Source organism: Rana temporaria, chromosome 4, assembly GCF_905171775.1.
Source record: "Rana temporaria chromosome 4, aRanTem1.1, whole genome shotgun sequence".
Classification (NCBI taxonomy): domain Eukaryota; kingdom Metazoa; phylum Chordata; class Amphibia; order Anura; family Ranidae; genus Rana; species Rana temporaria.
Window position 1 is genome coordinate 419,990,786 of NC_053492.1, and position 27,167 is coordinate 420,017,952.

A 27,167-nucleotide genomic window follows, 5' to 3' on the forward strand; every position below is an offset into this window, starting at 1 on the left:
GTTTGCCTGCATCCAATTCGAATGTCAGGAGATTGTGACCGGCTCTCTATGGAGCCCGTTCACTTATCTCCGCCGCGGCTCCGGTGCGATTTGCACAAGAGTCCCGTGTGTCTTTTTTTGGTCTGTTTCAGGTCCGAATTCAGTCTAAAATTCGGGATAAGATCGGGCCTGAAACCATAGCTCCCAACTGTCCCTGAATTCGAAGGACTGTCCCTGATTTGGAGTAATGTCCCTCTGTCCCCCATTCCCCCATTCCTCCTGATCTATATATAGATGTATATAAAATGCACTTTTTATCTATCAAAAAGCGTTTTTCAGCACTAAACCTTTCATCTGATTTCTAAATTGCTGCATTTGTAAATTCCAAACGCCAATATAAAGGAATAGTAGTGGTAAAAAACGCACTTGTGGGTTTAACCAATCCTGTTTTTTTTATAATTCTCCTTTAAGGGGGCGTGGCAAGGGGTGTGTCCTATGCCTGCATACATTTGCTGATAGGTGTCCCTCATTCCCATCTCAAAAAGTTGGGAGCAGGGTTGCCAACTTTCAGTAAATTTACGAACAGTTTGTAAAAACTGGACTTTTTGCATCTGTCCTTGATTGTCCGTTATGGACATGTAGGCTGCATGTCTGTAACTGACATCCATTACCAGATGCAACAATTATGGATTTTACAAACTGTTTGTATAGTCACTGAAAGTTGGCAACCCTGGTTGGGAGGTATGCTGAAACGTTAAGGCTGCATTCACACCTGAGCGTTTTGTCGCCTGAAGCGCGACGCTCAAAAACACTAGAGGGGAAAAAATACATTATTCCCAATGGAGATGGTTCACATCTCCACTCCAATACGCCTGACGCCGGATGCCTGAAGCTCAAACAAGTTCCAGACCCTTTTTTGTTGCACGTATCGGGCGGTTTGGTAGTTTTTGAGCGTTTCCATTTCCCATAGAAAGTAATGGAAACGCTCGATTCAAGCGACTAGCGCAACAACGTGCGTTTGCTACGGGCGTTTCGTCGCTTTAATCAATAGAACATTTCACCCATGCAGAAGATTAAAAAAATACACCAACATAGCAACAAGTGAGATCATTTTTCCTATTGGCTAAAATAAAAAACTTCAAAGTACAAAAACGTCGGACGACGTTGTATGCAAACGTGCAAATAAGCATGAATACGTGTGACAAAACGACGGAAAAAACGACCGAACGACCGACGCTCAGGTGTGAATGAAGCCTAAACGCACAGGACCTCCTCCATACGACAGTGTGACCCCAGCCTTACTGTTTACAAAACATTTTCTGCATTGCCTTATTTCATCCACCCCTTGCAGTGTATACCTGCAATCTGTATAGACAATGTGTGACTTACAATCAAGATCCTCTTTATTTTCATAGAAAACATAGGCAGCCAGCAAAACCTAAAAAAAATGTGTCTGCTGTCAGGAAAAAAAAAGACAAGTAAAGTTTCCGTTTTCCAGAGACAAACATGGCTGCCAAACACTTCCGCCCTTATAAGGATGGAAAGGCGGAGCTTGCTTTTTCAGTCTCCAATAGGCTCTGGAAAAGCAAGCTCCGCCTACGCTGCTTCTGCGAGCGTATCCCAGAGCTTGGACGGCCAATGAATAGAGAGACGAACCCTAAAGGCGGCCAATGAGGAAAAGCGCTGCGCTGGTCACGTGAAGTGTCTCGGTATGGTTTCCGGGAAGTGCAGGTAGTGTGTACTGTAGCCGGAGATGGTGGGTGGCAGCCAGCTCGAGAATGCCAATCCGCTCATCTACCAGCGGAGCGGGGAGCGCCGGGTGACCGCACAGGACGAGGATGAGGAGCTGCACGACAAGATCGACGATCGGGAGATATTTGATATCCTTTCGGTGACCGCTGGAGGGCGCCATCCCCGCACTGCTGGGGGCGCACGGTCTTATGTTCTACTAACATGGACCGAGTTCACATGGTGGAGGGGGGGGAGGGGTTCTACACTCATCAGCCATAACATTAGGACCAGTGACAGGGAAAGTTTTTATCTGGTTACACTATCACCTGAAAGAGATATGTTGGGCAGGAAGTGAACATGTTGTCCCTGAAGTTGATGATTTGAAAGCAGAAAAATTGGGCAAGCGTAAAGATTTGAGTGACTTTGAGAATAGCCAAGATGTAATGACTAGATGCAGGGCCAATCCGCCCTATAGGCTCACTATGCAAGCTGCTTAGGGCCCCACGGACTGCGGAGGGCCCCTTAAATTACTAGAGGCCCCGCCTGCTGAGAAGTCATTTTCGGCCCCTCACCCCGCTTCTCCACTGGCTGGCTGCATGGGAGAAGAGGTAAGAAGTCGGCACCGCCCGCTTCTCACTGTAATGTAAGATGTCATTTCCGACAGAAGAACGTTTTTGCGATTCGGCACTGCGTCGCTTTAACTGACAATTGTGTGACGTGGCTCCCAAACAAAATTGGCGTCCTTTTTTTCCCCACAAATAGAGCTTTCTTTTGGTGGTATTTGATCACCTCCTGCGGTTTTTATTTTTTGAGTTATAAACAAAAATAGAGCGACAATTTAGAAAAAATGCAATTTTTTATTTTTTTTGTTTAGGCCGATACGTATTCTTCTACCTATTTTTGGTAAAAAAAATTTGCAATAAGCGTTCATCGATTGGTTTGCGCAAAATTTATACAAAATAGGGGATGGTTTTATTGCATTTTTATTATATATATATATATATATATATATATATATATATATATATATATATATATATATAATTATATTTTTTATTATTATTAATTTTTTACTAATGGCGGCGATCAGCGTTTTTATTATTATTAATTTTTCTCGTGACTGCGACATTATGGCGGACACATCGGACAATTATGACACATTTTTGGGACCACTGTCATTTTCACAGCAAAAAATGCTATAAAAATGCATTGTTTACTGTGAAAATGACAATTGCAGTTTGGGAGTTAACCACTAGGGGGCGCTGAAGGGGGTTAAGTGTGACCTCATATGTGTTTCTAACTGTAGGGGGGTGGGGCTGGACGTGTGACATCATTGATCGTCTTTCCCTATATCAGGGAACAGACGATCAATGACGGAGCCACAGTGAAGCTGTGTTTTCCCTCGCCTCTCCCGTTCTTCAGCTCCGGGGACCGATCGCGGGACTCCGGCGGCGATCGGGTCCCGCGGTCACGGAGCTTCGGACCGGGGCGCGCGCCCGCGACCTACGGCTGGTTCTAAGTAATTTTCGAGCAAAAAAAAATGATTTTAACTTGAAAAGAGCTGTCTGAAAAAGGTTTGGTGGTTAAATGTTTTTAATTTACATACAGAAGTCAATTCCTTTGATGTACAAGTCAATGTGATACAATGTTTAGACTTAACATTCCACTGATAAAGAATTGTTTTCAAAACTTGGCAGGCTGCCCAGACTTTGACTTTTGGCTGAGAGCAAAGAGGAAATTCTTTTCATGTCAAAGATCGAAACCCTGTGTCGCCGGAGAGTTTCGGAAATACTCTGGGACAACTCGGCTGATCTCTGAAAGGTTCGGGAGTATTTCCATGTGTCAAAACTGATTGCAGGAGAACTGGCATAAAGATGCAGGGGGTGCAGAATCAATTGTATATACGTTGAATTGAGTCACTGGGCAGGGCAGAGCCCATATAAGGATGGCACTGAAAGCCGTGTTATATGAGGGTACTGCCATTCCTGTATCTCCCGTATGAGTGCTATGCTGCGGGGGATGCAGAATGTCATAACACTGATTGTAGGAGAACCGGCATCCCCAAACCTCCTATGTGAGCTCTGTACTGCCTAGGGGGGGGGGGGGGGGTGGGCACAATTTCAGTTACATGTACTTCTGTATCTTTAGGCAGGACAAGAATACAGGGATGCCAGCCTTCCTGCAAGAAGTGTTTCATGACGAACTTGACGTCTGCCAAATGGGTACGGCTCTTCGAGAGCTTCAGTACTCCCCACCTGAGCGTTGGGCAGCCTGGGGGTGCGGAATGTCATGTAGCACGGCTTCTAGGAGACTCCACATCCCAAAATCTCCAGGCAAGGAATGCAGAGGAGCGCCGTTTTCTATAGTGGGCTGGCAGTGCTTGCAGAGGGGTGGGGGTGCAAGGAGGTCTGCTTATTTTGGGAGCAGTGTAATAATATGGGGCAACTGGCAATATAGCAACCCCCCCCCCATGTCATCTTCAACTTTAAACTAGGAAAAAGATGCAAAGTGTGTCGCTGTTGAAAAGAACTGACTGCAAGAGATGCAATATAATGTAATCCCCTCATTATCCTTAACGTGTTACATCTCATTCGCTCCATCAATGACCCGGAACACCCGCTGAGCCTGGAGGAGCTGAATGTTTTGGAGGAAGTCCGGGTCAAGGTACAGTGCATGTCTGTATATTCATTGCTGTGATTTTTATTTATATATATATATATATATATAATTTTTTTCTCGCTCTTAAATGGCACCTTAGTCCGTAGGGTTCAATATTGATTGACGCGCCCTTTGCAGCTTCAACTCTCCTGGGAAGGCTGTCCACAAAGTTTGTCAGAAGCGCAATTGTGAGGTCAGAAACTGATGTTGGACAAGAAGGCCTGGCTCGCAGTCTCCGCTCTAATTCACCCCAAAGGTGTTCTATAGGGTTGCAGGCAGAACATTGTGCAGGCCTGTCAAGTTCCTCCACACCAAACTCGCTCATCCATGTCTTTATGGACCTAAAGAAAAAGGGGGTTCACCTGGGTGGACTTTTAAGGCACTGATAGTATTAATTCCAAATATACGGGATATTAAAGTAAATAGAGCTTTTATTCACAATTATACATATTTGTCAAAAAAAAATGAAATATGGAATTAAAATATACAGTTCCAAAGCTTCTCACCATATAGGTAAATACATGATTGCATGCAGCATTCTTTGCTGGATTGTCATGGTGTGAGGTTGACTCTGTCAATAATACAGTGTACTGTTTGACAGCGGACATTATTGGGTCTGTTGCAGATCTTATATACTCGGGGACCTCCGTCCCAATATATCCCTTCTGGCTGATCCACCGGCTTCTCGATCTTTGGAATATCTCCCTAACGGGATGAATGCCTGTTCCTTATAAATGTCCTTCTCAAACCTGCATTAATGGTATATTCTGATATCCACTTCTTGCTTGACTGGCAACCTCATTGACAGAACCCAGCGTGCGGTTTATATTTTCAATGCTTTTAAAAAAAATTGCATCCGATGTAGGGGTGCAACGGATCGTCACCGATCCGTGATCCGAACGGGTCACCCCGTTCGCATCAGCACACCACGCGATCCACGGAGCGCTCCGGAGCCTCGGCCGTAGGAAAGTCCCCGGCTTCGGCCTAGCTCCGGAGCAGCGGCCATCTTGCTTCCACCCCAACCAATCACAGATCGGCTGTGATTGGTTGGATGGGATGTCCCTTCTCTGCACCTGATTGGCCCACGTGATGAGCGCCCTCTCTGATTGGAAGGCTGCCCGGTTTGGCTGGCTTACTTGGCGGCGCTCTGGGAATCATCTCTGCTGACCTGTCTTCATTCTGGTGCCTTGGCTTCCACTGTAGCTCTGATTAGAATAACGTCTGTGATGTGTTTACCATGTAAGTAAATGAGCTCCAAAAATGTATTCCGAACCCACAGCTCCGGCTGATTCATACAGACTGTGCAAGGGAGCAAAATGCTGCCACAAACCTCTTAAGAGTACTGCATATTTCAATAGTACATGCCTCTATACCACCGCTGTGCACACTCCATGCAATCTGCCTGCACACTGATTAAACTTCTCCTGCAAACAGACCAGGTGGATAGGAAGGATGGCACAGGTCAGTGATGTAGCCCAGGAGGGTACCAGCAGTTATAGAGCTTGAAATGAAGCCATAAAAGGTTTTGGGCAATTTATAAAAAAAAAATTAAAAGTTTACAAAAAAATATATTAACAGTATATTTATATAAAATCTCATATACGTATATACTGTTTACATGTTAAATTTTAAAAGCCGCAGCAAACCTTACATGTTTGCTAATGTGACAGAACACCTCTGATTTTCAAACATGTAAGGTTTGCTGCGGCTTTTAAAATTTAACATGTAAACAGTCTGTCAGATTTACATATACTGTATTTAAGCACATAAGCTACACTTTGTGTTGAAAATAACTGAATCTAAAATCCACCACCTTGTGACACGGTTCAAAAGCGCCTCTTACCAGATCAGCTGGCTCATGTTATAAATGGTCAAAATGAGCTCAGCAAAACCTATCCAAGGATGTCACCAATGGATGCAAAGTAAACCGTCTGCCATCGAAGTATGTTTTTTTTTTTTTAAATTTTCATTCTTTATTTGTCTTTTTTCTTAATCACATTTGATTATTAAACAAATCATTTATAAAAAATTTCAGGAATCAACATTATTCCTTATATATATCTTAATGTAACACACAGCTAATATAAAAGGTATATACCCATTGCTTATCTTGTTTGTATAAAAAAGAGGGAAGGCGGCATCCCAAAAAAAAGAGAAAAAATGCTCAGATCACGTCCACCAATCAGGGGAATTATTTCTTTAGCTATAGACGGTGTGGTTAATACCTAATCTCTTCACCCTTAGTTTTATATAACTGGTCCCTCCATCCCCTCTCTTCTCTCCCCCGGTGAGGATTCAGGGCCAGCCCAATCCTAGTTTTCCCTAAGTTGGCATATATATGTCTTTATTTTAGGGTGTTTTTAATTTTACTTCTCCCCAGCTATAATTCTTACCCACTAGAGGGGGGAACCGTTCTCTTCCAGCCATCGAAGTATGTTTAAATCGTTTTTTTTTTATTTAAAGTGAGTCCCACATTGCATGGGTGCAACGTAACAGTAAAACTGATTCCCTACAAAAAAATGTATATCAGGCTGATGGCTCCGCCATACAATATGCTCAATCGGACTGGTAACCAGAACGGGCCATTACGTGATGACGTCAAGAATGAGCCACGCCCAACAGGTTTAGTCAGACTGATGCCTTTGGGAGAGAGGCTATCCCCTCCTCCCCCCCCCCCCCCCCCCCCCAATATAACAAGCTGACTCTCACATTATCTCTTAGTTACTATAGCATTAACCACTTCCCTACCGGCCCATAGTAAAATGACGTCCACAAAGAACTTCTGCCGTTCAGAGTGGACGTCATGTGACGTCCTGGGCTTTCCGGGTGGTTATCTGAATGATGCCTGCAGCTAGAGGCATCATTCAGATATCCTTCTAAACTGCCGGCGATTCTGCACAACGTAAGAACGATCATAGCGGCGGTTCCGCCGCTAGATCGTTCTTACAGGCGGCGGGAGGGGACATCCCCCCCCCCCCCTCCCGCCGCCATCCGGTGCTTCTCCGGGCTCTCCCGTGCCATCGGGGGCCCGGAGAACGAATCGTCCGGCGCTCGCAGGAAGCATAGAGATGACTGGTGACCAGATGGTCACCAGTCATCTCTATGACCGTCGGAGGACCCGGGCGCGATGTGATGACGTCACGCCCGGGTCCCCGTAAGTAAACAAAGCCGCGATTGCGGCTGCTAAGCAACCACAAGCATGAGATCGGTGAATTTTTTTTTCACCGATTTCATGCTTTCCAGCCTGGAGGAGAGATGTGGGGTCTTATTGACCCCGCATCTCTCCATAAAGAGTACCTGTCACACACATTCCTATTACAAGGGATGTTTACATTCCTTGTAATAGGAATAAAAGTGATAAAAAAAATAAAAAAATAAAAAAAAAAAAGTGTAAAAAAAGAAATAAATATATATAAAAAAAAAGAAATAAAAATTAATTTTTTTAACGCCCCTGTCCCCGGTAGCTTGCGCGCAGAAGCGAACGCACACGCAAGTCCCGCCGACATATGTAAACGCCGTTTAAACCACATATGTGAGGTATCGCCGCGTGCGTTAGAGTGCCAGCAACAATTCTAGCACTAGATCTCCTCTGTAAATCTAAACTGGTAACCTGTAAAAAATTTCAAATCGTTGCCTATGGAGATTTTTAAGTACCGAAGTTTGGCGCCATTCCATGAGTGTGCGCAATTTTAAAGCGTGACATGTTAGGTATCTATTTACTCGGTGTAACATCATATTTCATATTTTACAAAAAAATTGGGCTAACTTTACTGTTTTTAAATTTTTTTAATTCATGAAACAATTTTTTTCCCAAAAAAAGGCGTTTGAAAAATTATTGCGCAAATACCGTGCAAGATAAAAGGTTTCAATGACCGTCGTTTTATTCCCTAGGGTGTCTGCTAAAAAAACATATATAATGTTTGGGGGTTCTGCGTAATTTTCTAGCAAAAAAATTATGATTTGTACATGTAGGAGAGAAGTGCCAGAATAGGCCCGGTATGGAAGTGTGTATAACTGCCCGGTATGGAAGAGGTTAATTACATCACCAGGGCTATTTGGATGATTTTTGTTCCATGCTGTTAGAAGGTGACACCATTGATTTAACACCTTTCTTGCTGGTATGATGCAGGTAAATGATGAGGAGGGCTCCGTGTCGGTGGAATTCACCCCTACAATCCCGCACTGCAGCATGGCCACCCTTATCGGACTGTCTATTAAAGTCAAGCTTCTGCGCTCTTTGCCCGAGAGGTTTAAGGTAAGTGAAATATTGACTCCCTGCACTCCATAATTCTAGGTGATGGTTTTTATGTAGCCCTCTGGACAGTTGGTGTGTATTTTTTTTTTTTTTTTTTGATAGACTATGAAGGGTTTAAACCTTGACAGTTTATTTTTACTGTGTCCCATTATGGAGGTTTCCTGTCCTGGACATGCAATAGGAAGTGAGTGGAAATCTCTCCAAGGCGATAGGATATGCACCTTAGACAGTTGTCACCAGAGCAGGTGTCTCTACTGGAAAATGTTCCCTCAATTTCTACTCTGGTGACGACCCCTAAAATATTGCATTTCTAATCACCCTTTGTCCTGCTGATGATGGTTACTGGACAAATGTAGAGGGTGAATCTTTCCAGAGGGAATACAGGCAGCATTTCAAACCTGAGAGGGATCTAATCTTTCCTCCCTATCCAAAAATGTTTTATACACTAGGGATCGACCAATATCGTCTTTTTGGTGCCGATACGATACCAATATTTCTGACACATCTCTTGCCGATCTTTTTTGTTATTTATATTTTTATTTTTTTGTCACTGTTATTGCTGTCACAAGGAATGTAAACATCCTTGTGACAGTAATCGACATGTGAAAGGGACTCTTTATGGAGAGATCGGGGGTCTATAAGACCCCAAACCCCTCCCCTGCACTTCAAAGTATTCAAAACGTCAGGATCTGTGTTTTTGAATAATTTATTTTTTTAAACTGGCACCTTTTTAAGATGCCAGTAATTCAGGAAGTGATTTTATGACATCACTTCCGGGTTACTAGATCCGAGACCCGAACAAAGCATTTTCTATTGAAACATGGAGATGGGAAATCTCTTTAGCAAGTACACAGAAAAAAATAAACTTTTATAGTCGAGAAGGGAAGGTTTAGAGTTTCTAACAATGTTTATATTGTCTTCCCATTTTGACCTGGTGTCACAGGGAGAGGAAGTGGGGTAAAATCTCCCCAAAGAGTTCACAGAAATAAAGCTAAAAAAATAGATTGAGATTAAAGTGCTATTAAAGGTTTTCTTGTCTAAACATGCCATACTTGCCTGCTCTGTGCAGCGGTTTTGCACAAGACAGCTTGTATCCTCCTCGGGTCCCTCACTGGTGCTCCTGGCCCCTCTCTCCTGCCGAATGCCCCCAGAGCAAGCAGCTTGCAGTGGGGACACACAAGCAGACTTGTACCTGAGCTGTGGCCCAGAGTGTCCATTCATACACACAGCCGTGGCTAAGCCCCGCCCCCTCTCATTGGCTCACTGGCTGTTATTTGAGGGAGGGTCCCTGGAGAGCCGAGGCTCTCGTGCACATCGCTGGACCGAGATGGGCCTAAGGTAAGTATTGGGGTGGGCTGCACACAGGTGTTTTTTTTTTTGTTTTTTTTTAAACCTTTAATGGATAAAGGTAAAAAAAACTTGAGCCTTTAGAACCACTGTAGGCATACATCAAAATGCTTTGTCTGGAGTTGGGCTTTAGGGAAAAAAGTTATTCGCTGTAATCCTGGCCCTTTTCTCTTCTGGCCTGCCGTGAGGACGGTGTCTAGCCACTTTGGTGTCGGTGTTCTGTCGAGAAGTGCCCAGGATGTACTGCGAATGCGCCGTACGGGACTGCACAACAGCTGATTTGCCGATTAGCTGCCCTGACGCAACCATGGTGCATGCGCACATCATAGGAGGTAACTTTTGATGGTGTATATACCATTTCACAGGCACATTTTAAACCTATACAAACAGCAGGGGGAGACCATACCCTGTTTCTCCAAAAATAAGACCTACCCTGAAAATAAGACCTAGCGTTATTTTCCAGGAGGGCTGCAATATAAGCCCTACCCCGAAAATAAGCCCTAGTTAAAAATGCTTGTAAAATCCTCTAATCCACTATATTACAGTAGTATATAATGTACAATGTGTGTGTTTCTGTAATATAATTGCGGGGAAGAGAGCTCCGGCGGGTAACAGAAGTGCAGAGCGGCGCTATAACAAATGTATTTGGCACAATTATATTACAGAAACGCACACATTGTACATTATATAATACTGTAATAGAGTGGATTATAGGATTGTACAAGGATTTTAACTCAGTTCACATTGGGGATACCTGACAGGCAGGGAGGGAGCGGGGGAGAGAAGACAGCACATTACATGGTAAGACCTACCCCGAAAATAAGCCCTACTGTGTCTTTTGTTGGCATAATTAATATAAGACCCGGGCTTATTTTCTGGGAAACACGGTAGTTCTCAGATTGTGCATCGCTGCTGCTGGAGGGCGGCTAGTGGCTGTGTTGAATTGCTGGTTTTATCTGTGTTTGGCTGTGTCTGGGTTCGCTGTGTTGAACCAGCCATCCAACACGGCAAACCCGCTCTGCAACACAGACAGAAATGGACCATCAGCACACTGTAAAGCCGCCCCGCAACAGCGAGGCACAATGTGGGAACTACGGGCCCCCCCCCCCCCCCCTGCTGTTAGTATCGGTTTCAATTGTGCCAGTGAAATGATACCTCCTACGATGTGCACATGCGCCATGGTTACGTCAGGGCAGCTGATCGGCAAATTGGCTATTGTCCAGTCCCGTACGGCACATGCGCAGTACATCCCGGGCACTTCTTGACAGAACACCGGTCTTGGCTGACATATATATGTCTCTTATATTCGTAAACAGCTCACCCATACAGAGTAGGACAATCGCGCTATCAATTTGTCAAACTTGGGTCTTTTTATTTATTTTACTGTTGGATTGAAGGGGTTTAAACTGGTCAAACCATGACGTGTATCTAATGTACATTCAATTCAAGCATTCTGACATGCAAGTAAATTATAACATACATGTGTAAAACAGAAGTGCGCTGAATTTGGAAGATGGTCATTGGAGCAGATTGATTTCAGAGAGGGAAATTCAACATCGATCCAGTCCTGTCCGAGAGCCCCATGGCCCCCGCCATATCAAACACTGCCAAACTTTGAATTTACAGCCCAACACTGATCTATATACGAGGCTAACCATTAAAGAGAAATTATATTATGTAAGCGCGCAGGAGCAGGGCCTTTCTAATCCTCTTGTATTGTTGCTGTAATGTCTCCCTTTTATATTGTAAAGCACTGCGCAAGCTGTTGGCGCTATATACATCCTGTATAATAAAAATAATGTTCCTTTTGTAATACATCAAAGAGCCATAAATATTATATAATGTTATTGTTTGACATGGTTGTAATTTCCCATATTTTGTGCTACTACAGATGGGCCAATCGGCCTTTGTAATAATCTCTAGACTATATTTGGAAGCCTTGCAGAAGCTGAATAAATTAATATATTTGACCATCTCCGCTACCAGATTACTAAAAGCCATTTGTCAATTAGAACTACAGTATGTTTTTGTACCTTTCAGTCAATACACTAGAGGTACCCTTTCCTAAAATGTAAAGTCTTTTTTTTTTTTTTATTTTTTTTTTTTTTTTCTATGTTTTGCAGGTAGATGTCCATATTACCCCTGGAGCGCACGCTTCCGAACACGCAGGTGAGTGCTGGAGAGTATTCTTCTAGAAGGAAACTTTAGTCAAACACAAAAAGACACCCTTGAGGCCTGATCTGAGTGTATTAAAAGAAAATAGTTAAAGCAGAACTATGGGGGGGGAAAAAACTGTTTTTTATTTTGCATAGAGTGAGGGTGGGTTATAACCCCTGTCAGTTTTATTTTCTGCCATCTGTGGCCCATTGGGAAGATTTGGCATCACTTCTTGTCCCATAGCCAAAACAGAAAGTGAGGAAATCCCTCCTAATTAAGGGGACCCCATCCTCTAGCTCAGGGGTCTCTATACCTTCTAAACAAAGGGCCAGTTTACTGTCCTTCAGACTTTAGGGGCAGCCAGGCTGTGGCCATTGGGAGTAAAGGTCCCAACATCAGTGGGTAATATCCTATTGTTTGTTTCAGTGGGAGTAATTGTGCCTCATTGTTGGTGTCAATGGGAGGAATTCTACCCCATTGTTGGTGTCACTGGAAAGAATTTTAGCCCATCATTTGTGTCTTTGGACCCCATTGTTTGTCATTGGAAGAAATTGTGCCCCATCATTGGTGTCAAGCCACATTGTTGGTGTTGTTGGGAGGAATTGCACTAGGGTTGTCCCGATACCACTTTTTTAGGACCGAGTACAAGTACCGATACTTTTTTTTTACTCGCCGATACCGAATACCGATACTTTTTTTTTAAATGTCCCCCCACATATGCAGCCATGTCCCCCCACATATGCAGCCATGTCCCCCCTATATGCAGCCATGTCCTCCCTATATGCAGCCATGTCCCCCCCATACCTAGATGCCACCGCATGGGTTAAACAGCGTGCGGGGAACATCACAGCTTTCATTTGAATAGCTGTAGTATTCTCCGCTGCGCCACGTATAGACACTCCCCCTTGCTCGGGATTGGACAGATCCTGAGCAAGGGGGAGTGCATACGCGGCGCGGTGGGAAATACTACAGCTATTCAAATGAAAGCTGTGATATTCCCCGCACGCTGTTTAACCCATGCGGCGGCGTTGTTGCGGTATGCGACGGGGTCGGCGGCGGCATTCGTTGCGGCGGGGGGATTGGGTGGGCGGGGCAAGTATTCTATTTAAGTATCGGGGTATTTGCGGGAGTACAAGTACTCCCGCAAATACTCGGTATCGGTCCCGATACCGATACTGGTATCGGTATCGGGACAACCCTAAATTGCACCCATCATTGGTGTCATTGTGCCCTTTGGAGAAATTGTTACCTTTTTATTGGGCCCTATTGTTGGTCCAATTGGAAGGAATAGTGCCCTGTCATTGGGCCCCATTGTTGGTCTCATAGGGAGAAGTAGTTCCCCATCATTGGGACCCATTGTTGGTGTCACTGGGAAATTATGCCCCTTCATTGGTGTCACATTTTGCCCCCAGAGGTAGGATAAAAGCAAAAATTGCCACATCTGGCCCCCGGGTGCAGTTTGGAGACCACTGCTCTAGCTGCTTGTGCCCACACTTTTCCTTTGCTCACCCACCACTCTGCCTACCGAAGCAAAGAGAAAAAGCCTTGTGTAAGTTCAGAGTGTCTTTGGAGATTACACGAGGCAGAAGGTTCCCTCGATGCCCATTATGTAACAAAGCTGGGGATTAGCCACTGAGACACCCAGCACTGATCATGGAAGCAAAGAGAGGAAAGGGTGCCACCACCATTTACAGTAGATGTACATACCTTTTCATCCTTTTATGAATCTGCAGCTCTCCTTAAAATAATCCCTGGTGATCTGCTATAACGCTTAATACCTGTCTCAGTCATGTCTCCATTGAAGACTATAGGCAGCCGGGACAGCACAGATTACGCAGGCATTTCACCATTCGGAAATGAGCCTAGAATATTTCCATGCAGCCATTACTGGAACACATTTAGACAGGAAATGACGGCAGAGAAGGTGCAAGAAGATTAACACTGAGATTCAAGTCATGAAAATGTATTACAATGAAAGGCAAATGCCTATAACACACAGTATTTTATCAAATGAAATATTCAGTGAGTGTTAACATCTGCTTTAAAACTGAAGTTTTGTTAAAAATGTTATTTGGGTATAAAGCACTTGTCTCCTAATGACGTGTACCTTACGTACTGCTGGTTACTGTAAAAAAAAAAAAAAAAATCATCCCTTCACTGATGCTGGTTCCTCCCCATAGTGGTGAACTTCAGCACTGCAGAAGTTAACTGCCTCAGCTCCAACAGTGCAAGATCATGCTGCTTGCCCTCCAATTCCTCTCATCCATTCAAAGAACTCCTGGCATTAATTTTCCAGACTGTGGTTTGGGGGGTGAATGACAAAACACTTTATATTCTGTGAAAATGAATGCAAGAATTTTGTGAATCGAGAGGAGGGACAGAAGGGAAGGGCAAGCGGTGTGATGCTTTACTGTTCGAGTCGAGGAAGGTAACGCATGGGGTGACGGAAGTTCACTTTGAAGAGGAGTCGGCATCACTGAAGGGAGCGTTTTCAGTCGCCAGCAAGGATATATTTCATGACCGGTAAGTTATATTCCTGGTGCTGTATACACAAATGTTATTGTTAACTAAACTTCAGTTTTAAAATGTAAAGTTTTTTTTTTGGGGTTATTTTTCTTTTTTTCAAAATCATACTTGCCTAGGAGAATGCTGCATCTGTCCCCTGCCAGCTCTAAGGCCCCATACACACGAGAGGATTTATCCGCGAATACGGTCCAGCGGACCGTTTCCGCGGATAAATCCTCTCGAGGATTTGTGCGGATTTCCATGCCATGGAGTGTACTCACCATCGCATTGAAATCCGCGCCGAAATCCTCTGGCGATGACGTGTCGCCGCGATTATGACGCGGCGACGTGCGCGACGCTGTCATATAAGGAATTCCACGCTTGCGTCGAATCATTACGACGCATGCGGGGGATCCCTTCGGACGGATGGATCCGGTGAGTCTATACAGACCAGCGGATCCATCCGTTGGGATGGATTCCAGCGGATAGATTTGTTTAGCATGTCGGCGAATATTCGATCTGCTGGAATCCATCCCAGGGGAGAAATATCTGCGGAAACAGATCCGCTGGAGTGTACACACCATAGGATCTATCCGCTGAAACCCATTCGCTGGGATTTTTCAGCGGATGGATTCTATCGTGTGTATGGGGCCTTAGACTGGGAACCGAGTGATCAAAGACTGCTGATCGCTCAGAGCCCTGTGAGCTGGTGTCTTTCAGCCCGCTGTCTGCTGAAACCGGATCACAGGAGTGGAGAACTGCACTCTTGTGATCCAAGCCATATGAGCTTTGACTGTACCTGTTGCTCCTTTTGGCAAAGCACATGTTTGCTGTAAGATGATTACATGTACTTGTCTGTTTTAGAAAAAAAAATAACTGCAGATTAAGGGATAATGTGCTGTTACTTTGTGTCAAATATACTGTTCACTTTTCATGATGTTTGCACTTATTGTGACTTTTCTTATCTTTAGTCAATAAACAGCTGGCGGACAAAGAACGCGTGGCGGCTGCTCTAGAGAATTCGCACTTGTTGGAAGTTGTGAACCAATGCCTGTCCGCAAGATCCTGACTCCAACAATGCCTGAATCGCGAGCGTCCGCTGTTTACCACAACCTGCTGCTAATCTGCCTGTATTATTGCTCTTAGTGCTGCTATTGTCTTTTTTGTTTTATAACCAACGATAAATTTATAGGTATGTGTGTGTATAATAAAAAGTCGCTTTTTTATGTTATGTATGTCTTTTGGTCTAAACTTACCAACTTTTCTTCACAAATGTTTTTTTTTTTTATTTACAAATTATCAGTAAATTTTTCTCCTTTGCTGATGAGGCAGCACTAATATGTGGCACTGATAGCCAGCACTGACTGGCATTACTAATGGGCACTGATTGGTGGCGATGTATTGTAATCGGGGGACTTATTACATTTCTGGATGTCCCCTGCGAGTAGGTGGCGCTGATCGGCTCTTCTCGTCGCACATTCTCGTCAGTGTGAGGCGATAAGAGCCGATTACCGGCGTCTCCGTGTTTTACATGCAATCGGCTGTGATTGGACACAGCCGATCACATGGTTAAAGAGCCATGGATCTTTACAGAGTTCAGGGTCACGTCGTTTCCTAGCCACACAGTGCGGCTGCGATCGCCAGGCTGCACGCCCGTTCTGGGACGACGTCTTATGACGTCGTTCAGAACGAGAGCCGCACCGCCCCTCAGTCATTTGAAGGTGGGCAGGCAGGCGGTACAGTCATACATGCGTGCATGGTGCAAGGGTTTTTCAGAGCGGTCTCGAGTGGCTCTTGGGGCCTTATGAAGAAATTGTATTCAAGGAAAGTATGCTGCACAACCAAATGGCAAATCAACACAATGGATTGTGCAAACAAAGGTATGCAGGGTTGCACTGATTTTTGGTGCCAAAACTAATCATTTGCATAAGTACTTGTACAAATGCTTCAATACTTTTTTTTTTTTTTTTTTGTGCTGTGATTTGAGCCCATACAATATGAATGGGCTCAAATTGCACTGCAAAGAATTGCATGTGATTTGAAAAGGAATGCAGTGCCATTCCTGTCTGGATCACAGACACTTCTGCACTGCTCCTCTGTGAACCCAGGCTTGTCGTAGTGACTTCAGGAGAGGTGTGGGAAACAGCATGTCATTTGGAAAGGAATCTCACTGTGTTCCTGTTCAAATCACGTGATTTTTATTTTTTGCAGTGCGATTTGAGCCTATTTATTCTGTATGGGCTTAAATCACATTGCACGGTATTGGTATCAGCGAGTACTCTTGAACGGGTATAAGTGCATCCCTACAGGTAAGCACACCAAGCAAACGTTTTGGGCATCCCCATCCTGCATGCTGTTTAAAAATGATAAGAATAGGCTCAGCTATTGCGCACACCTTCCAGATCATGGTGCTGACCTCCACCTAGGCAGCCACATGCAGCACACTGTCAGCAGGATAACCAGCTTGGTCTAGTCTACAGGGTACCTGACTGATCCAAAAAATCTAGGGAAATATGTACTGTTCTTCAATGCTGGGTAGGGCAGGCATCAAGCCAAACAATTGTTTACTGCCCCCACTTTTAACTGGGCACTGCGGACAACACGTATAAAAAAACATTTCCAAGCTCAACCTACTGACCAACCAAATTGACTTGTCCAACAGTGTGCGTTAACAGTTTTAGTTGCACACGTTTGAAAATAAAATGCATAAGCCACTGAGCCCTGGCAAGGTGCCCCATTTTCTGTGGATTTAAACTCTAATTTCTGCGAGTCTCCAACAATGGAAGCACATGCATTTAGATGGACAGGTGTAGGGCTGATAAACCTAGAGGGAGCCCACCCCTCCTTAAAGGCACAGGGGCCCACTGAACACCCAGCCCATAGCACTATGGAAGCAAAGGTGTCGGCACGTTGCCTGGCTAATATAATTCATAGTACAAACAAGTGGTTACTGCCCACACCTATAACTTGGTCACTGCAGCAAGGAGCATTGACCAGGCAACACACTGACACCTTTGGTGCCATAGTGCTATGGACTGGGTGTTCAGTGTGCAACTAAACCAATGTTGGACAGCTCAGTTTGGTTGGTAAGTTGAGCTTGGAAATATCTTTTTATATGTGTTGCCTTTCCAATGCTCCTTGCTGCAGTGACCAGTTAGGTCCACAGAAAATGGGGTGCCTTTCCGGGTCTCTGTGGCTTACGCATGCATGTAATTGAAAATGTGTGCAATTAAACCCCTGTTTTTAACGCATACTGTTAGGCAGGTCAAATTGGTTGGCAAAGTGCAGTCGTAGATCCGAGGGGGGCATGCAAGAAAAATTAAAAACAGCATTTTAGCTTGCACATGATTGGATAATAAAATCAGCAGAGCTTCCCCTCATTTCAGATCTACCCCTCAGATTTACAGCGACTGCTTTTCAAGTGCACTTTGCATTTGCCCCCAATGTGTCGCACTCTAATTAGCTAAAAAACACCTGTAAATGTTTCCTGAGCCTTTAAATGGTCTCTCAGTCTGGTTGAGTATGTTAGACAATCATGGGGAAGACTGCTGACTTGACAGATGTTCAGAAGACAGTCATTGACACCCTCCATAAGGAGGGAAAGTCACAAAAGTTCATTGCTAAAGAAACTGCCTGTTCAGAGTGCTGTATCCAAGCATATTTATGGACAGTTGAGTGGAAGGAAAATGTGTGATAGAAAAAGGTGCACAAGCAACAGGGATAACCACAGCCTTAAGAGGATTGTGAAGCAAAGGCCCTTCAAGAATTTGGTGGGGAGATTAACAAGGAGTGGACTACGGCTGGTGTCAGTGCTTCAAGAGCCGCCACACAACATCAGAAACCTCTTACCTGGGCTCAAGGAGAAAAAGGACTGGACTGTTGCTCAATGGTCCAAAGTCCTTGCATTTCATTTGGAAATCAAGGTCCCAGAGTCTGGAGGAAGAGTGGAGAGGCACAGAATCCAAGTTGCATGAGGTGCAGTGTGAAGTTTCCACAGTCAGTGATGATTTGGGGAGCCATGTCATCTGCTGGTGTTGGTCCACCATGTTTTATCAAGTCCAAAGTCAGTGCAGCCTTCTACCTGGAAATTCTAGAGCACTTCAGGCTTCCCTCTGCTGACCAGCTTAATGGAGATGCTGATTTTCCAGGAGGACTTGGCACCTGCCCACACTGCCAAAAGTACCAATACCTGGTTCAATGATCATGGTATTCTGTGCTTGATTGGCCAGCAAACTCGCCTGGCCTAAACCCCATAGAGAATCTGTGGGGTATTGTCAGGAGGAACATGAGACACCAGACCCAACAATGCAGACCAGCTGAAGGCCACTATCAAAGACCCTGGGCTTCCATAACACCTCAGCAGTGCCACAGGCTGGTCGCCTTCATGCCACACCGCATTGATGCAGTACCGTATTTATCGGCGTACCGCGCACTTTTTTGCCCTGAAAATCAGGGCAAAATCGTGGGTGCGCAATATATGCCGATACTCGCTTCCCGCGCTGTGTTTGAACCACTGCACCGGCATATACCGAGCGCAGTACACTCGGGTATAGTCGGGCAGGCTTGGCTCCTCTTGCGGTCACATCCTGTGCGTCCTTTACGCGAGAGGAGCCGAGCCTGCCCGACTATACCCGAGTGTACTGCGCTCGGTATATGCTGGCGCAGTGGTTCAAACACAGGGCAGGAAGCGGGGAGGACACCACGATGGCCGCAGAAGGACGCCGGACCGGACGAGGCCGCCGATGGATGACGGGCAGGACGCGATGGACGACGGGCAAGACACCGACGAGGGGCATCCAAACTGTAAGTATTTTTTTTTTTTTCAGGAATTTTCCTTCAAGTTCGGGGGTGCGTGCTATACGCCGGGGTGCATTATAGCAAGATAAATACGGTAATTCATGCAAAAGAAACCCCCGACCAAATATTGAGTGCATACTATACTGTACACGGACATGCTTTTCAGTAAGCCAACATTTCTGTATTAAAAATCCTTTTTTTTTTTATTGGTCTTATGTAATATTCAAATTTTCTGAGATACTGAATTTGTTTTTTTTACTAGCTGTAAGCTATGATCATCAAAATTAAAAGAAATGCTTGAAAAATCTCTCGGTGTGTAATAAATCTATATAATATAGGAGTTTCACTTTTTAAATTTAATTACTGAAATAAATGTACTTTTTGATGATATTCTAATTTTATAAAATGCACCCGTATACTGGAATTTTTATTTAGACTAATGGCAGTGTTCAGGGACTTACAGCGGGACGACGGGAAATCTGACATTAACCTTCAAGATCTTATTTGGATCACCCAAGAAAGACTTTTAACAATAATTAAAATTTTATTTTTGTTCTATATGGACTTCCTTCAGATGTTTTCCATTGCACTTTGGATTCATTTCACGTTTTGTCTGTGTTCACATTCATTTATGTATCATTTGAATTTTTCATTCATTTTTTTATTTTATTTTTATTCACATGTTGTTCATGTGTTTATTACTCTAGCACCACACTTTTGTTTTTATTTTGGTTTTGCACTGTACATCCAGTGGTGTGTTGGCTGCTAAACTTCTCTCTATGCACAATTTACTTTTTATCCAGTTATCAAATTTGTCATAGCATGGATGCAATTAATAAATATATTTGTTAAAGTTTAACATTTCATATGTGAAATCTAATAAAATATAAATTTCATCATATAAATTGATGCAGTCCATTGATGTTTATTTTCAACAGTAATATAGAACAAAAAAAATATATACAGTGCCTTGAAAGAGTATTCATACCCCTCAAAATGTTCCTCATTTTGTCATTTTACAACCAAAAACATAAATGGTATTTTTTTGATATTTTATTTGATAGACTAACACAAAGTGGCACATAATTGTGAAATAAAGGGAAAATAATAAATGTTTTTCAAAGTTTTTTACAATATGTGAAAAGTTTGGCGTACATTTATATTCAGCTCCCTTTACTCTGATACCCCTAACTAAAATCTAGTGGAACCAAGAGGCAGAATGGGAAGATGCCTATGTAAACAAGGCATTTCCCTGTTCTGCCTAGTGCAGTGATGGGGAACCTCGGCACCCCAGATGTTTTGGAACTACATTTCCCATGATGCTCCTGCACTCTGCAGTGTAGTTGAGCATCATGGGAAATGTAGTTCCAAAACATCAGGGGTGCCAAGGTTCCCCATCACTGGCCTAGTGACAGGACAGAGATCTTTCCTGCTTCCCTGTCATCGGGAAGCAGTGATCACTGTTGTGTCACTAGTAGCCCCGCCCCCACACAGTTAGAATCAATCCCTAGGACACACTTAACACCTTTCTCGCCCCCTAGTGGTTAACCCTTTCCCTGCCAGTGTAATTTACACAGTTATCAGTGCATTTTTATAGCACCGATCGCTGTATAAATGACAATGGTCCCAAAATAGCGTCAAAAGTGTCCGATGTGTCCGCCATAATGTTGCAGTCATGATAAAAATGACAAATAGCCGCCATAACCATTAAAAAAAAATGCCATAAAACTGCCCCTTATTTTGTAGACGCTATAACTTTTGCGCAAACTAATCAATATACGCTTTTTGCAATTTTTTTTACCAAAAATATGTAGAAGAATACGTATCGGTGTAAACTGAGAAAAAAATATTTTTTTTATATATTTTTTGGGGATATTTATTAAAGCAAAAAGTAAAAAATATTGTTTTTTTTTTAAAAAATTTACACTCTTTTTTTTTTTTTGTTTATCTCGCAAAAAATTAAAACCGCAGAGGTGATCAAATACCACCAAAAGACAGCTCTATTTGTGGGGAAAAAAAGGCTGTCAATTTTGTTTGGGTGCATTGTCGCACGACGAGGCAATTGTCAGTTAAAGCGTCGCAATGTCGAATTGCAAAAAATGGCCCGGTCATTGGGCAGCCAAATCCTCCGGAGCTGAAGTGGTTAATCTGTCTTTAATATCCTTTTGAGTGTGAATGGGCCCTCAATAATTATCTGCTGTGTGTAGGGTGGTTGACTCCATGCACAGTGGCGGTTCGTCCATTGAGGGCGCTGGAGCGCCGCCCCCTCTGGCTCTCACCGCCACTGAGTCTAATAACATAGATTCATGCATTGCACGAATCTATGTTATTATCTCCGCTGCCGCTGTTCTATTCAGATGGTCGGCGCTCATGTCCGGCTATCTGAATAACGGCAGCTGGTTGGCTGTACGGAAGTGCCTATCAGAGCCAACGGCTCTGATAGGCTTTTCCAAGTACAGCCCTCGGGTACCGGAAGCTTATACAAGGAACGCACTAGGGATGCGCTCCTTGGATAAGACTGACAGGCGTCTCAGCCAATCAGGTTGGCTGATTCTGGCTACCGGTAACCTGATTGGCTGAGACGCCTGTCAGTCATCGAGGGCGGTAGAAGACATCGAGGGACGTGGATGTCTGACTCCAGTAAAGGTAAGTGCCGGGCGGGGGGGGGAGGGGCACTTTACAGGGCACAGCGGCGACATCAATGGGCACAGTGGCGACAATAGGCACAGTGGGGACAATGGGCACAGTGGGGACAAATAAAGGGCACAGCGGCGACAATTAAAGGGCACAGCGGTGACAATTGAAGGGCACAGTGGTGACAATAAAAGGGCACAGTGGTGACAATGGATGGCACAGTGGCTGTGTTTGATGGCATGCCACAGTGGCTGCGTTTGATGGCATGGCACAGTAGTGACAATTGATGGCACAGTGGCTGCGTTTGATGGCATGACACAGTGGCTGCGTTTGATGTCATGGCACAGTGGTGACAATTGATGGCATAGTGGCTGCGTTTGATGGCATGGCACAGTGGCTGCGTTTAATGGCATGGCACAATGGTGCGAATTGATGGCACAGTGGTTGCGTTTGATGGCATGGCACAGTGGTGACAATTGATGGCACAGTGGCTGCGTTTGATGGCATGGCACAGTGGTGACAATTGATGGCACAGTGGCTGCGTTTGATGGCATGGCACAGTGGTGACAATTGATGGCACAGTGGCTGCATTTGATGGGCACAGTGAGGCCGCGTACACACCAGTGGATCTATCCGCTGAAAACGGTCCGCCGGACCGTTTTCAGCGGACAGATCCGCTGCCTCCGCTGCCGGATTTCTGTCTGATGGTTGTACACACCATCAGACAGAAATCCGCATGTAAACAATACGCGGGGCGTGGCCGCGACGATGACGCGGCGACGTGGGCGGCCCTGGAAGTTCAAAGCTTCCACGCATGCTTTGAATCAGTACGACGCATGCGAGGGATGGCGGTCAGTCGAACATGTCCGGTGAGTCTGTACAGACGACCGAACACATCCGACGGACAGGTTTCCAGCGGACAGATTGCTTAGCATGCTAAACAATTTTTGTCCGCTGGAACTGTCCGTCGGACAAATATCAGCGGATAGATCCGGTCGTGTGTACGGGGCCTTAGGCTGCAATTTTTTTTTTCGTTTGCGCCCCCCCAAAAATTTTGAGCACCAACCGCCACTGTCCATGCAGCTGTTTCTTGCAGACAGAGAGAGAAAAATCTACTGATTTGGCAGTGTGACTTTATAAAGTTACAACAATTTCTACATTATTTTCCAGCTTGTTCAATAACACAATAATCTTGCTTCACAATGGAAATATTGGAATTTTGCATGGAAGTGAGAAAGCCACCAATGTCTCAGTACTGGAAATGTAATTACTGTGTGGGTACCATCGCAGGCTCACACATACAATGCTCATATTATTTGTATTATGTAAGATTGCAAAGCGGTTTCCAAGAAAGTGTCATTTGTAGAGCTGATGAAGAGGCAGACACTGTTCCTTTCTAAGAACAGCGAGCTGGAAGTGTCCTCGCTGGGCTCTGATCCATCACACTGACAACCTGCCAGATTGAGATTGTCAAGGGGAAGAGGATGTGCCAAGTATGACACCCCATAATAACCCCATAATAGCTAATCAGACCAATTTACAGAAGCTGGAAGATGATTTCTCATTGGTGAGAAAATTGGGAAAACAGGCACTGACAGCTTACACAACAAAGTGTAAACCATGTTATAAAAAATTCAAGCTTTAAGGCCTCATGCACACTGGACGATTTTGGACGTTTTTACAGCTGCTGTTTTGGGCTACAATCAATACAATTCCAATCGTGTTATCCTATGTGTCCATCAGTGGCAGCTGGTGCTCAAAATTTTTGGGGGAGGCGCAAACGAAAAAAAAAAAGAAGAAAATAATTGCAGCCTCACTGTGCCCATCAAATGCAGCCACTGTGCCATCAATTGTCACCACTGTGCCATGCCATCAAACGCAGCCACTGTGCCATCAATTATCACCACTGTGCCATGCCATCAAATGCAGTCACTATGCCATCAATTCGCACCACTGTGCCATGCTATCAAATGCAGTCACTGTGCCATGCCATCAAACGCAGTCACTGTGCCATGCCATCAAGCGCAGTCACTGCGCCATGTCATCAAACGCAGCCACTGTGCCATGCCATCAAACACAGCCACTGTGCGATCAATTGTCACCACTGTGCCATGCCATCAAACGCAGCCACTGTGCCCCTCATTTATCGCCACTGTGCCAATTGTCGCCACTGTGCCAATTGTCACCACTGTGCCCTTTAATTGTTGCCACTGTGCCCATTGTTGCCACTGTGCCCTTTGTCATCACTGTGCCCATTGATGCCACTGTGCCCATTGATGCCACTGTGCCCTTTGTCGCCTCTGTGCCCATTGTCGCCGCTGTGCCCTGTAAAATGCACTTACCTTACTCCTTCCACGTCCCTTGATGTCTTCTCCCGCCTTGGTGACGCTTCATCCAATCAGGTTACCGATAACCAGAATCGGGGAACCTGATTGGCTGAGACGGCCGTCAGTCTTATCCAAGGAACGCACCCCCCGTACGTCCCGAGGATAAGACATCCGGGAGCCGCTGGCTGTGAAAGGCACTTCCGCACAGCCAACCAGCTGCCGTTATACAGGTGGCCGACGCTAAAGTTCCGGCCATCTCTGAATAGACCAGCGGCAGCTGGCAACAATAACATACATTCATGCAATGCATGAATGTATGTTATTAGACTCAGTGGCGGGTGAGAGCCAGAGGGGGCGGCGCTCTAGCACCCTCTCTGGACGAACCGCCACTGGTGTCCATGCACACATAGGCTGTTATTAACTGTGTTCGGCTGTAAAAAAAACACCTAAACTAGTGGGTTTAGGGAGGCGTTTTTCAGCTGTAAAAAAGTTCTAACGTCAAAAAACTCATATAAACGCAAAAAAAAAACGTGTCTCACCAGCGTTTTTTTTACATTTTTGAAAAAATGCTAACGTGGAACCATACGAAAAAATGCTAATAAAAACTCACTGCAACGCTACTGGCTTTTTTAGAACGTTATTTTAACATCCAGTGTGCATGAGGCCTAACATGTAAGTGGGCGTAAACTCCCATGCATAATTTGTACCTATAGGTAAGCTTATAATGGCTTACCTATAGGTAGTGTAAATATCTCCTAAATGTGCGCCATTTGTGAGTTATTCACTGTACAAACATACTGCCGGTTATGTCACTGGCACATGCGCTCTGAAGGAACGGCGATACATACTAGCATATTATGGCTTTACATTGCAGGTTCCAGCAAAAAAATAAAATAACACATCGGTTTACTATCGCTTTAACCACTTCATTACTGGGCACTTAAACCCCCTTCGTGCCCAGACCAACTTTCAGCTTTCAACGCTGACGCATTTTGAATGACAATTGCGCGGTCATACAACACTGTACCCAAATTTTTCCCACAAATAGAGCTTTCTTTTGGTGGTATTTGATCATCTCTGCGATTATTTTTTTTTTGCGCTTTAAACAAAAAAATACAGAAAATTTAGAAAGAAAACAATATTTTTTACTTTTTGTTATAATAATATCCCAATTTTTTTTTAAAAAAAGAAAAATTTCCCTCGGTTAGGCCGATACGTATTCTTCTACATATTTTTGTTTAAAAAAATCGCAATAAGCGTATATTGATTGGTTTGCGCAAAAGTTATATCGCCTACAAAATAGGGGATAGATTTATGATTTTTTCTTTTTTACTAGTAATGGCGTCAATCTGCGATTTTTTTGTCAGGCCTGCGATATTGCGGCGGACATATCGGACACTTTTGACACAATTTTGGGACCATTCACATTTATACAGCGATCAGTGCTATAAAAATGCCCTAATTACTGTATAAATGTGACTGGCAGGGAAGGGGTTAACACTAGGGTGGTGAGGAAGGGGTTAAATGTATTCCCTGGGTGTGTTCTAACTGTGTGGGGGGAGGGGACTGACTGGGGGAGGTGACCGATGCTGTGTCCCTATGTACAAGGGACACAGATCGGTCTCCTCTCTCCCTGACAGGACGTGGAGCTCTGTGTTTACACACAGAGCTCCACGTCCCTGCTGTCACCGCCGATCGCGGGTACCTGGCGGACATCGCGGCCGCCAGGCACGCGCATCAGCTCCCCAGCGATGCGCCGGGCACAGTGTTACGGGGAATGTAAACAACAGGACGTCCAGGGACGTCCACCCGGCACTTGAGAGCCGCGCTGTGGACATCTTTCGTCTACAGCGCGGATCTTAACTGGTTAAATAAAATAACACAGCAGTTTACTATCGCTGCCGACAAACTCCCCCCCCCCCCCCCCCACCCAGGCAGTCACATTTTTTTTAAATGGCCCTTTAAGAAAAAAACAAGAATAGAAAAAAGGTGCTTAAGTGCACTGTGTTTGGGCGCCGGACATAGTGTATTATGGGAAGCGCCACGTCTATGAAATCATGAGATTTCAGGCGAGGCGCTTCATTTGCAGGCTTTAAACGTGCTTTGTGGTGCAGTCCATGGCGCCAGACAACTTCCAGCCCGGTGCCCGTAGTATGAATATGGCCGGGTGCTTTGATAGACATTTGCACCGCCCTAGGACATGGGCAGTGCTTTCCATCCTAGTTGCGACGTCACTTCCGGTTTTCCCTGTGCCAGTATGAATGTGTGTTAGGGACCTTAGATTTTTGTAAGCTCCTTGAGGGCAGGAACTGATGTGAACTTACAATATACAGTAGATGTAAAGCGCTGTGTAAATTGACAGTGCTTTATAAGTACCTGAAATAAATAAATACTTGTGCCTTTTAATACACTTTTGTAGCTGTCCACTGTATTTAGAGGGCTCCGGTCTGTGACTCCTGCTGCATATTCCCAAGATTGTCCTGGCAGCGCTTTTCCATTGCACTAATATTGCTTCCTATTATGATATATTAATGACATGGTTTCTCTGCAGATATCGTATGAGTTTCATTATATCCTGAAGAAGTGAAAGTTGCTTCACGAAATACGCCAAATTTTAGGATATCCTATGTGCATACATGCTACCATATCAGAGCTTTTGTATGTGAAATGTATAAAATTACCAACTATTTTTGGATATACTGTACAAAAATGTTTTACTTTTTAACAATGTATTGACTTGTCTTTTTGCCACAGATCCTTTAAAGTCCAATGGCTTA

At 44.5% G+C, this 27,167-nt stretch overlaps 1 protein-coding gene across 1 annotated transcript; it reads left to right on the plus strand.

Annotated features, from left to right (window-relative positions):
- The first annotated feature begins 1,571 nt into the window (after positions 1–1,571).
- Positions 1,572–15,863, plus strand: CIAO2B (cytosolic iron-sulfur assembly component 2B). The gene is made up of 5 exons (XM_040351325.1): positions 1,572–1,859; positions 4,295–4,374; positions 8,498–8,623; positions 12,094–12,139; positions 15,604–15,863. The coding sequence occupies exons 1-5, from the start codon at positions 1,733–1,735 to the stop codon at positions 15,699–15,701; spliced, it is 477 nt and encodes a 158-aa protein (XP_040207259.1). The 5' UTR covers positions 1,572–1,732; the 3' UTR covers positions 15,702–15,863.
- The last annotated feature ends 11,304 nt before the right edge of the window (positions 15,864–27,167 follow it).

Excerpts from the sequence above, each read along its gene's own strand:
- CIAO2B (XM_040351325.1), top strand. The coding sequence starts at position 1,733 with ATGGTGGGTGGCAGCCAGCTCGAGAATGCCAATCCGCTCATCTACCAG. Across the intron at positions 1,860-4,294 it reads CGACGATCGGGAGATATTTG|ATCTCATTCGCTCCATCAAT; the intron begins ATATCCTTTCGG and ends TTAACGTGTTAC. Across the intron at positions 4,375-8,497 it reads TGGAGGAAGTCCGGGTCAAG|GTAAATGATGAGGAGGGCTC; the intron begins GTACAGTGCATG and ends GGTATGATGCAG.